This window comes from Aotus nancymaae, unplaced genomic scaffold (assembly GCF_030222135.1).
Source record: "Aotus nancymaae isolate 86718 unplaced genomic scaffold, 86718_ANA_hifiasm-v0.15.2.pri h1tg000075l, whole genome shotgun sequence".
Classification (NCBI taxonomy): domain Eukaryota; kingdom Metazoa; phylum Chordata; class Mammalia; order Primates; family Aotidae; genus Aotus; species Aotus nancymaae.
This window is the reverse complement of record NW_026988490.1, coordinates 5,397,196-5,410,467: the sequence shown is the minus strand read 5'-3', so window position 1 is coordinate 5,410,467 and position 13,272 is coordinate 5,397,196. Positions and strand designations below refer to the sequence as shown.

General features: G+C 50.6%; 1 protein-coding gene and 1 pseudogene across 1 annotated transcript; one reads left to right on the top strand and one right to left on the bottom strand.

Annotated features, from left to right (window-relative positions):
- The first annotated feature begins 5,510 nt into the window (after positions 1-5,510).
- On the top strand, positions 5,511-13,088 carry LOC135271100 (amyloid-beta A4 precursor protein-binding family A member 2-like; annotated as a pseudogene).
- On the bottom strand, positions 9,970-12,971 carry LOC135271103 (golgin subfamily A member 6-like protein 1). The gene is made up of 4 exons (XM_064367846.1): positions 12,872-12,971; positions 11,481-11,539; positions 11,006-11,147; positions 9,970-10,682 (listed from the first exon to the last, which is right to left on the bottom strand). Exon 4 carries the CDS (start codon positions 10,557-10,559, stop codon positions 10,068-10,070), a length of 492 nt encoding a protein of 163 aa, XP_064223916.1. The 5' UTR covers positions 10,560-10,682; positions 11,006-11,147; positions 11,481-11,539; positions 12,872-12,971; the 3' UTR covers positions 9,970-10,067.
- Positions 13,089-13,272: the final 184 nt, after the last annotated feature.

The window sequence follows — 13,272 nt, the reverse complement described above, 5'->3', positions numbered from 1 at the left end:
ACCTAATACACACCACACACAGCAGATACACACCACACACACCCCATACATACCACACACTACACCGTACACACGAAACATACACACTCAACCCTTCCACACTACATCACACTCCACGCATACCAGACATGCATCACATACACCACAACCACACATCATACACAGTATATTGCACACACTCACCCTCAAGGATGCCCTGCCACCACACACACACACACTGCACACATGTGCACGCACCACACACATACAATGCCCACCTCACACACACACATCCCATACACACCACACAAAACACACATATTCCCACATCACACGCCACATACTGCTACATATATGCCATCCCCACTTCACACACCACGCTCACCCCATACACACCCCACACAACACACATATCATACCCACCTCACACATCACATACTACTACATATATACCATGCCCAATTCACACACACCACACAGCAGATACACACCACTCACAACACAAATCATACCTACCTCACCAACACCACATACTGCTACATAATACCATGCCCACCTCACACACCACATTCTACTACGTGTATACCATGCCCACCTCACACACACCACACACAACACATACACATAACACACATCATACCCGCCTCACACACACCACATACTACTACATATATACCATGCCCACCTCACACACACCACGTACACACGTCACACAACACACATCTTGCCCACCTTACACACACCACATACTACTACATATATACCATGCCGAATTCACACACACCACACACAGCAGATACACACCACTCACAACACAAATCATACCCACCTCACAAACACCACATACTGCTACATAATACCATGCCCACCTCACACACCACAATCTCCTACGTGTATACCATGCCCACCTCACACACACCATGTACAGACGACACACAACACACATCTTACCCACCTCACACACACCACATACTACTACATATATACCATGCCCACCTGACACACACCACACACAGCACATACACACCACACACAACAGACATACCATACCCACCTCACACACCTCATACTACTACATATATACCATACCCACCTCACACACCCCACACACTTAACCCATATACAGCATACACCACACACATACTAAGCCCACCTGACACACCACACACATATCTTATACACACGCATGTCATACACACCTCACACACACTACACAGATCCCATGCCCATGTCACACACATCACACATATACCCCATACACACCACACACAACACACATACACACCTCACACAATAAACACCACATATAACCACGCCCACGCACTTAACCTATATACAGCACACACACACCACACACATACCATACCCACCTCACACACATACCCCACACACACCACACTTATACCAACCTCACACACAGCACACAGATACCGCATACACACGACACACAATGCACACATATCATACCCACCTCACACACCCCACACACTTAACCCATATACACCACACAACACACATATCACACCCACCTGACACATCACACACTGCATACACACCATGCCCACCTCACACACCCCACAAATTTAGCCCATATACACCAGACATACACCACAGACATACTATACCCACCTCACACACAATATACACATACCATACCCATCTCACACCCCAGGCACGTATCATACCCAGCTTACACACACCACGCACCTACCCCATACACACTACACACAACAGACATACCCACCTCACACACTAACACCACGTATACACCATGCCCACCTCACACATCCCACACATTTCACCCATATACACCACACACACACTATGCACATATCATATCCCCCTCACACACACCACACACATAATATACCCACCTCTCACACACCACACACCACATGTATACCATGCCCACCTGACACACACCACACACTTAACCTATATGCATTATACACATCCACCTCACACACACCCATATACACTACACACACACCACACACATATCATACCCACCTCACGCACCACACATACCCATGTACACCACACGTATCATACCCACCTCACACACACCACGCATACCCATATACACCACACACACCACACACATATCATACCCACCTCACACGCCACACACACCATACCCACCTCAGACACGAGACACACTTAACCCATATACACCACACACATCATACCCACCTCACGCACACAACACACTTAACTCTTATACACTACACACACACCACACACATCCTACCCACCTCACACACCTCACAAACAGCCCATATACACCATAGAAATATCATACCCACCTCACACACACCACACCCTTAACCTATATACACTACACACACACCACATACATATCATACCAACCTCCCACACACTGCACACCCATCATAAGTATCTCTCACACACCACATACACACCATGCCCACCTCACACACCCCACACATTCAACCCATATACACCACACATATCATTTCCTCCTCACATACATACCCCATGCACATATCAAACCCACCTCACACACATACCCCATACGCACTGCACATACTCACCTCACACACCACATAAATAGTATGCCCACCTCACACCACACACTTAACTCATATGCGCCACACACAGCACATATACCATGCCCACCTCACACACACCATACACATATCATACCTACTTCAGGTACAACATACACTTAATCCAAATATACTACACACACACCACACACATATCATACCCACCTGACACACACCACACACAGCCCGTATACACCACACATATACCACACACATATCATACCTACCTCACACACCACTCACCGCATATATACCATGCCCAGCTCGTACACACCGTACACATATCATACCCACCTCACACACCACACACACTTAACCCATATGCACCACACACACCCCACACATATTTTACCCACCTCACACACACCACATGCCACCTGTACACCATACCCACCTCACACACCACACCCTTAACCCATATACACTACACACACACCACACACATCATACCCACTTTAGATACACCACACACATAACATACGCACCTCACACACCCCACACACTTAACCCATATACAGTACACACATATACCCACCTCACACACCACACCCTTAACCCATATACACTACACACACGGCACACATAGCATACCCACCTCAGGCACATACCCCATACACACCAGACACTACAGATACACCATGCTCACCTCCCACACCCCACACATTCAACCCATATACACCACACACATAGTACACATGTACTTCATACACTGTCACACACCACACGTAAAATCCCCACACACACCATATACACCACACACATGTCCACCTTGCAAACACCACATACATACGTCATACGCACCACACACTCTTCACAGTTACCAGACGCCACGCATATACCCGATACCCACCACACCCACCTTATATACACACACCACACATACCACACTCACCACATAATACCTCACATGCACACACCGTACGCATTTCTTTTCCTTTTTTTTTTTTTGAGACGGAGTTACGCTCTATTACCCAGGCTGGAGTGCAATGGCGCGATCTCGGCTCACCGCAACCTCCGCCTCCTGGGTTCAGGCAATTCTCCTGCCTCAGCCTCCTGAGTAGCTGGGATTACAGGCACGCACCACCATGCCCAGCTAATTTTTTGTATTTTTAGTAGAGACGAGGTTTCACCATATTGACCAAGATGGTCTTGATCTGTTGACCTCGTGATCCACCTGCCTCGTCCTCCCAAAGTGCTGGGATTACAGGCGTTAGCCACTGCGCCCGGCCATGCATTTCATATACACCACACACACTTCATAAATACCACGTACACACCACACCACACTCCACATACATATTACATCACCCATACAACACAGCACATTCCACACAGACAACTTATTCACACTACAAAGATACCACACGCACCATACAATATTATACATACATATACCATACACATCTTATAGGCACCACATACCCCATACATACCACACACCCCTCATACAACCACACACGTTAAACCTCATACATACCACACACCACAAAACTATGCCATGCATAGAAAACATACACACTCAACCCTTCCACACTATATCACACTTCACACACACCACACACACATATCACATTCACATCACACACACCACATACCACACACCATACACAGAACACTCCACACACCACACTCTCCAGAATGCCTCACCAGCATGCACACGTACGCACCCCACACGCTCCCTACCTGCCACACCACATGCACTGTATGTCACACACACACCACACACCACCACACACATTTGCATGCAAACTACTCATTTTGCATCCAGACTGCTTGAGTGAAACTGAATGGTTTAGTTTTCCCCAAGTTAATACTGCTTGTCTGCACGCCACCAGCTGTGCTGGCTTGCACATCCCCTGGTCCCGCCCTTCCTGGATTCAGCACCACCTCCTGTGTTTCGGGTATCTCTGGCTGTGCCCTGTGGTGTGCTCATGTCCTGATCACATGGGAGGCTGGCCCCTCTGCCCCAGTGGCCGTTTTCCTGGCGGAGACTGGCCTGTTTGCCACCACTCCTGAGGCCCAGAGCAGCGGCTGGTGCAGGAAGTTCTGCTTCCTTCCCTCCCCACGGGACATTTTGTCTCAGGTCTGACATCTCCCCAGCTAGAAGAGAGACCTTCAAAGGTGCACAGGTGGGTTTCATTGTAATGTTGGTGAATAATCAATGCGTTTTGGTAAAAAAGTCAACCAGTACATACATCTTCAATAAAGTAAAATGTGCATGGCCCCTCTGCTCCCACCTTTCTCCCCTCCCCTCCCCTCCCCAGAGGACACGACTGACAAGCCTTTGGGGAGCTCCCCCTTTCTGTGTGCCTTCGCGTCCGTGTATGGGCTGGGGAGTGTGTGTGTGTTCTCTAGCCATCTTAACGGAGCTGGAACTGGGATCTACACACGTGCACTGACTGTGTAGCTCACTTGTCATTTTCCCTCCAAAACAGGACATTAAGATCCCTGACTGTAGTGCCTGTTGCCCTGCCTCTTTAAAGACGCCATCGACTCTTGGAGCACAAGAACTCTTTCATTTATTTAACCATCTCCTTATTTATGGGTACTTTGGTTGTTTCCAGTTTTTTAAAAGATTACCCGCTGGGTGCGGGGGCTCACTTCTGTAATCCCACCACTTTGGGAAGCTGAGGCAGGTGAATTATGAGGTCAGGAGTTCAAGACCAGCCTGACCAATATGGTGAAACCCCGTATCTACTAAAAATGCAATAATTAGCCAGGCGTGATGATGCGAGCTTGTAGTCCCAGCTACCTGGGAGGCTGAGGCAGCGGAATTGACTTAACCTGGGAGGTGGAGGTTGCAGTGAGCCGAGATCACGCCACTGCACTCCGGCCTGGGTGACGGAGACTCTGTCTCAAAAAAAAAAAAAAAAAAAAAAAAAAAAGATTGCTGCAGTGAAAACCTTTAGCTGTCATTTTTCATATTGCTGTGGGAAAACGTGGTGGGAGGTGTCGTGGTGGTAGAATGGCCTGGCACATAGCCAGGCTTTGTGTGGTTCTGACTATTCTTCCCAGTGTTCCTTTCTGCTGTGGTTCCCTCCGGGAGATGACGACTGTGTGAGTGCCCACCATGGCCCACCAGAAGTGTGAGAGTGTGGGGAGCGGCATGTTGGACCACAGGGCAAGGCCAGGCCCTGTCCCACAGTGCCAGGAGCCCAAGAGCGAGGACGTGGAGCTGCCATTGGAGGCCATGTACCTGAGGGCCTGGAACTGGCCGCCCTGTGGCCAGAGAGCTCCATGCCCAAAGAACAGGAGTGCGACAACCACAGCCCCGATGGGGACTCCAGCTCCAACTACATGAACAACACCTCCAGGGAGGGAGGACTATGACGAGGGCCTTTCTGAGGAGGAGGAGACGGCATCACCTACTACGTCCGCTACTGCCCCGAGGATGACGGCTACCTGGAGGGCATGGACTGCAACGGAGAGGAGTACCTGGCCCACACAGCGTGCATGCAGTGGATGGCGACGAGTGCCAGGAGGCCATCAGTGGAGGAATGGACGGACTCGGCAGGCCCACACCCCCAGGGCCACAGGGCTGAAGGCAGCCAGGACTACCTGGATCACTACCTGCCCATCCGGGAGTTTGAGCCCTCCGTCCTAGAGGCCCGTGACCAGGAAGAAGATGGCCCTCACTGTCCCCAGGACTACTACCTGGCAGAGGCCAACGGGAACACTGGCACCTCCCCCTATTGCCTGAGGTGTGGGGATGGGGACCTGGAGGACCAGGAGGAGGACATCGACCAGATCGTGGCCGCAATCAAGATGAGCCTGAGCACGATGAGCATCACCAGCGTCAATGAGGCCGGCCCTGAGCATGGGCCTGAGCCAGGGCCTGGGGACTCTGCAGAGGCCTGCCTTGCCAGCAAGGCCCCAGCAGGCACGAGACAAGGGCCAAGTCACTGTGAACCTCCCTTCCAAGGCCAAGCACCGCGGAGATCCCCAGAGAGGCTTCAATCCCAACACCAGGACCCCAGAGGAGAGGCCGAAGTGGCCTCACGAGCAGGTAGGACCCTGGCTGTCCCAGAGAAGGGAGCAGAGGGGCCTGAGAGCAAGGAACCTCCTGGTAGAGGCCTCGCAGATGCTGAAGCGAGGGGGTGGGAGGGGTGGGTGCCTTGCTGTTCTAATGGTGGCTGAGCCCTTCACTGGTCCAGTTACGAAGCATGTTGTGTGAATGCTCCGGCCACTCTTATGCTCACCCCTCAGACTCAGGAGTGAAGTCTTTCTGAGGGCTGATTGGCCACTGATGTTTCACAGAAGACTCCCCTACTCCCACCCTAGAAGAGAGTCCATTTCTACCCTGCTGCCCTGGATCTGCTCATGGTGGGGCAGTGTCTGTGGGAGAGCCTGTCGATCCTCAGGGGTATACTCAGACCAGCAGGGCAGTGGCAAAGACGTGGGGGCGCTGCTGCTCACACACTGCCGTGGCCAGTGGTGGGTGGCCTGGTGGCTGGGGTGGGGGCTGCCGTCCATTTCACAATGGAAGTGTCTCTAAAAGCCTGGGGACCTTGGTCTGATGGGCAGTTAGCTGTGAATAACTATTTGGAAAAGGATTTTTTGAAAGTTTGACAAAACTTTGGGGAAGAAACACATGGTAATGAGGGCAGTGGATGTCAGCATAGCTGTGTTTTCTTTAAATTATAGCAGAGTCAGCGTGCATTCTAATAAACACGTTTGAAAGGCTGCCTTCTAAAAAATAAAAAAGCCTCACTGTGAGTATATAAAGAAGATGTGATTATTGGACTTGTGTAAAGGAACCTGTAGTTGTCCAGTTACGTGGACTGCTTTCGGAGCAGGCGGCGACTCCACGGGACGGCAGCGTGCTGCAGCAGCTCCGCACCCTGGCCAGGTAAGCTCGGGGGCTCAGGCTGCCTGACTCGCAGGCGGTCGCAGCCTGGGGTCTCCCGCGGCACTGCAGACACCCGAATGCGTTCGGGGCGGCTGGAGGTTGCGGCCCCGGTGCTCCGGAGCGCTGCCTTGTGTACTAAACCAGGCAGGGGAGGATCTGGACAGTGGTTGTGGCTGCTGTAGGCATGGAGACACAGATGGCAGCACTCCCAGGGAGAAATGTCAGGTTCTCCATGTGTGGATGTGTGCAGATGTAGGGGTGCTGAGGAGGGAGGAGGTGCGGGGAATCTCTCTTGTCTCTACTGACTCTGAGTTGGAGATGTCAGACAGAACCATGGCCCGTTGTAAACTAACACAATGTCCCCACCCACAGGGTTAGAACCCCACCCCTGGAAGCAGCTCTGAGGGGAGCATTCATGTGGGGAGAGTGCAGGACGCTGTGTCTGGAAGGGAGAAGGTCACCGAGTAGGCTGACCCTGCTCTGGCCAGGTGGCTGCCTTCTGACATACCAGCCTCTCTGTAGCACAGTGGGCCCACACACACCCAGCCTGTCAAACTACAGCCCTCAAGAAGGCACTGTCCAGATTAATAGAGTGGCTCCCTCTCCGAGGAGGAGGCTGAAGTTTGGGGAGGGCAGCAGACCTGTGTATGCTCTGCTCCCTCCCTCCACAGCCAGACAGGAAGGGAGGGGCTTTCAGCCAGGCTCACCCAGGCTGGGGTCTGAGTGTCAGTGTCCAGCCAAGGGCTTCTGGCTTCATGGGGGAGCCCAGTTGCTGCCATGTAGCTGCCACCCCAGTGAGGGTGAAGAAGCAGGAGGCTCCGCTGCACTTCCAGGCTCAGGCTGCCTGGCCAGATCTGGTCTGTGGACCCTGTAGGCTGGTGGAAACCATCAGGAGGAGGGGAGGCAGCTGCCAGGCCCCACCCCTGCGAGTCCGATTTCTGAAAACTTGGGTATACAGTAAGTATTCGGCTGTGGGCTGCTGGGCCAGGAAGGATTGTTTATCTGTTGAATTGATGAGGGAGGGTTATAGGTAGAACCAGTTTAAAGATGGCAGGTTTGAGAGAGCAGGCAGGGATTTAGTGCTGGGGAAGGCAAGCAGGCTTGTGAAAACAGCTCTGTTGGGGAGGCCAGCGTCCTGAACCAATGTCCTCAGCACGTGCAGCAGCAGCTGCTGCGGGAGTGCAGGACAGGATTAAAGCGCAGAACTTTCTGGATGATAGAAATGTTCTTAAAAAAAAAAAAAAAAAAGAAATGTTCTGTGTCTTGAAAGGAGGTGGGTTACATGAGTAATGTATTTGTGAAAACTCATCAAAACGTACACTTCAGATCTAGGCGTTCCACTGAATATAAGCTATACCAAAAATTAAAAAGATTTTTTAATTTTTTTTTTGAGACGAAGTGTCACTATGTCACCAGGCTGGAGTGCAGTGGCGCGATCTCGGCTGACTGCAACCTCTGCCTCTCTGGTTGAAATGATTCTCCTGCGTAAGCCTCCCAAGTAGCTGGGACTACAGGCGCGCGCCACCACACCCTGGTAATTTTTGTATTTTTTTAGAGACAGGGTTTCACCATGTTGGCCAGGATGGTCTCAATCTCTTGATCTGCCTTCCTCAGCCTCCCAAAGTGCTGGGATTACAGGCATCAGACACCGCACCCAGCCAAAAACATTTATTAAAAGAGATGGTGGTGCACACCTATCATCTCAGCACTTTAGGAGGCCAGGGCAGGTAGGTCACCTGAATCAGAAGCTCGAGATCACCCTAGCCAACACGGTGGAACTAAAAATACAAAAACTAGCCAGGCAGTGCCAACACACCTGTGATCCCAGCTACTGGAGAGGCTGAGGCAGGAGAACTGCTTGAACCCAGCAGTCCGAGGTTACATTGAGCCCAGATCACACCACTGCACTAGAGCCTGGGCAACAGAGTGAGACTCTGTTAAAAATAATAAATAAATAAATAAAGACAGGAGGAGATTTTCAACTTCTCTTCACAAGAACAGTTAGAGAAACTGGACAGTTAGAAAAACTGTGCCCCCACCCCCACGAAAAACAATTGCTGGAAGGTAACTAGAGACCTCAGCGAGGACTTCAGTGACCTGGGCTTGGAGGTGGCCCCGACAGTCTGTAGGTCTTTTCCCCACATTTGGTGACTGGTAAACGGCATAGGGCCAAGAGGCTAAGAAACCAACTATGAAGGGATAGTTAAGAGGCTGGAAAGCCGAGCTGAATGTCTGGCACTCTCACAGGGCTCAAATGACTTCATGAGAATTTGGGTCCCAGTAAGGAGTTGGGACCTCGGTGGTGACCCTGGGAGGGACACCCCTAGGAGCCCAAATGGATAAAAATTAGACCAGCTGTCACAAAACCTAAAATCTGCTTTGAACCAGCTTAGTGTCCCAAATTAGATGAAAGTGATCTGCCCTTACTCAGATTGTGTGCCATAGAGTCAAAGTCAATACACTCTGGAGGCAGATGAAAGTTTACTAGGCATGCCATCAGGCAAGACTAAAAGAGAAAGACAAGAGATAAGAAAGACAATAGAAATAGATATGAGAGCCCTCAGGTAGAAACTTTAAAATAACTTTTATTAAAATGGTAAATTTGATATTAACTGTATTTTAGCACTGCACCCAGCCGGTATTTTATAATTCTACTCCTGCATTGTCTTCTATTTCCACATCCTGTACTCCTCCCACATGTTCTCCTTCCCCCACATCATGTCCTGCTCTCCCCTCTTCTCCACTTGCTCCTGCCTCCCCTCCTTCTCCCACATCTCCTGCTCCCTCAGCTTATTTTCCTGCATCATCGCCTCCTGCTTCTCCATCTTCTCTTCCCACTCCCTCAGCCACTCTTTCTCCTGCTGTATTTTCTTCTCCTGCTCCCTCAGTTGTTCCTTCGCATCCCACAGCCTTTTCTTTTCCTCCTCCTGAATCTTCTGTTCCTCCTCCTGAATCTTCTCCTCTCGCCTTTGTATCATCCGCTGGTGTTCCCTCATTGTCTCTTCCTGCTGCCGCATGTTTAGTTCCTCCTGCAGTATTTTCTCCTCCCAATCCACCATCTTCTTGTGTTCCCTCATTGTCTCTTCCTGCTGCCGCATGTTTAGTTCCTCCTGCAGTATTTTCTCCTCCCAATCCACCATCATCATCTTGTGTTCCCTCATTGTCTCTTCCTGCTGCTGGTAGAGGTGTTCCCAGCGATTATTTTCATCCAGCGCTTCTTGGAGCTCTCTTTTGGTTTTCTGTAGCTCCTGCTTCAGGTTCTCGATCTCCTCCTGTAGCTGCACCTGGAATAATCAAAGTGTTGGTTTGAACCTCAAAAAGAAATAGGCTCATGAGCTAGCCATAGAAATGTCATCTACAAAACAATGGTTTTCATCCATGATGCTTTTAAAAATTTTTTTTAAGTACTAACCTAAGATTCTGATTCCCCAGGCAGGGCCACAATTTGTAGATTTATAGCACACTCTAGAGGATTCTATGGAGGGACCAGCACCAGGACCCAGATTTTCCAGCTCTGGGCTGGAGCCTCCCCATACCCACCATGATCCCTAGACCATGGCCCCAGGTGGATGGGGCTCCCCCAACCCCCAGGGCTGCAGCCTCTCACCTGCGGCAGCAGGAGGTTGGTCCTATCCAGCTTTTTTTGTAGCTCCTGGACACTGAGCTGGATGCTGGACTTTTCGGACTGCAGGAGTCTAAGTTTTTCTTCTAGTTTGGTGTTCTTCCTCTCCAGCTCCTCATTGATGATACTATGGCCAGAGACAGTAGAGAAAGGCATGAACGATGAACAGAAAGGACTGCTTTGCTGATCAACCCTCTACCCTCACCCCACACCCACCACAGAACCGTGGCATTGGAAGGGACCCCAGAAATTAAAAGTCACAGGCGGCAGGCCAGAGAGAAGACATGAGTTGCCTGAGTCTAGCCCGTGAGTCAGTGGCACAGCCAGCACTAGAGCTTTGCTGGGCACACGTGCAAACCTCTGTGACCCCCTCACCATGCTCACCTGTACACCCCACCTCCCAGCACTCCACCCACGCTAAGGGCCCCCAGACCTCCCATTCCACCTTCCCCAAACCTACGTGTTCCTGTACAGTGCCAGACTCAGGCCATCCCTCTCCTTTATTAACTCCTCATTGCACTGCAAATACAGAAAGGTTAAGTCAGAATGTAGCAGAGAGAGCAGCAGCTGACCAACAGGAACAGCTGCAGTGACTACTCCACAGCAACTCTGCCTCACTCTCAATCACGCCTGGCATGTCCCAAGGCACACCCATGATTCCTTTGTTTTCCTTTTTTTTTCTCCTGCCTCAGCCTCCTGCCATGCACCGTCACACCTGGCTCAATTTTGTATTTTTAGTAGAGACAGGGTTTCTCCATGTTCAGGCTGGTCTTGAACTCCCAACCTCAGGTGATCTGCCCACCTCAGTTTCCCAAAGTGCTGGGATTACAGATGTGAGCCAATGAGCCTGGGGCCCTCATTTGTTTTTTCAAAGAACTCAGTAAGGGTAGAAAGGACAGGGAAAGAGATTGAATTCATAGCTGGCTAAGTAGCCCGGAGAGATCAGATAATATTGCTATTGTCATGACTGTTATTACTACCACTGTTGGAATCTTCACTGAGTGCTTTACCAGGCACTATGCTAACACTCCCATTTAATCCTCACAACCAGCAGGAGACGGTTACTATTATTACCTCTATCGTGCAGATGAAAAACATTGGGTATTAAAGGTTAAGTGCTTGCCTCAGATCACTGAGACAGAGCTGGGATTTCAACCCCCAGGTATCTCTGATTCTCTAAACCCATTCTTTCCTGGGGGTAGGGGCACAGATAAGGAAATTAATCTTTTGTTGACTTTTTGAAAGGATGATAGGTTGGCATAGTCCAAAACTCAGAAGGTACAAAAGGGAAATATCACTGGGCGAGGTGGCTCACGCCTGTAATCCTAGCACTTTGGGAGGCCGAGGCGGATGTATCACCTGAGGTCAGGAATTCAAGAGGAAACTATCTTTCACTCACACTGCTCCTCTCTCCTGAGTTTTTAATGAATCCTTACATGTTTTATGTATATTACCATAATACACACACACACACACATACACACACACACACACACGTGTTCCCTCTCTCTACACAAATGGTAACATACTAAAGATACTCTTCTGACCTTCATGGTACAAGTACTCTAACCCCTACCTAGGATTTGGCCAAGGCCACAGCCAGGTAAGGGCAGGGTGGGCACTTGGCCTCTGAGATCTGTGTCCTGTGCTCTCTCCCTACAGCACCCCCAACTCACCCACAGCAGCCGACTCAGCCCCAGCCTGCCTCTGACAACCACACACAGAAGCACCAAGAAATGGCCCATGCTGCCTTCTGGGAAGGATGCTCCATCCTGCAGAGGAACCTTTACCATCACTCCTCCATCTGGGAAGTCGGATTGCCAGGGGGACGGGGCAGGTGTTTGGACTCACCCTGTCCGCCACGTTTTTCTGTCTGGATACATCAGACAAAGCCTGCTTCAAGTCTTCCACCTGTCGGGAGGCATGTTGCAGGCAGCCGGAGAGGTATCTGCAGTCTCCTGGAAGGAGAGAGGTTGAGCTGAGGCCCAAGGGACTCCCCCTAAAAGCCTGTCAAAGTGCCAGGTTGAAATGATGATTACGGGGTGCCCAGATTCCCACCTTCTAGCTGCCTGGCTGTATTCTCGCTAAAGTATAGGGCTGTCTCCTGGGCACCGATGATAGCCTGAGCCTGTGGGAGAAAAGCCAAGCACATGCTGAAAGAGAAGCAGAGAAACCTCCTCCAGAGGACAGGAGGGAACTCCACACCCTCCACTCACCTCTACCTGCCATTTGAGTGCTGCCAGATGGTGGTA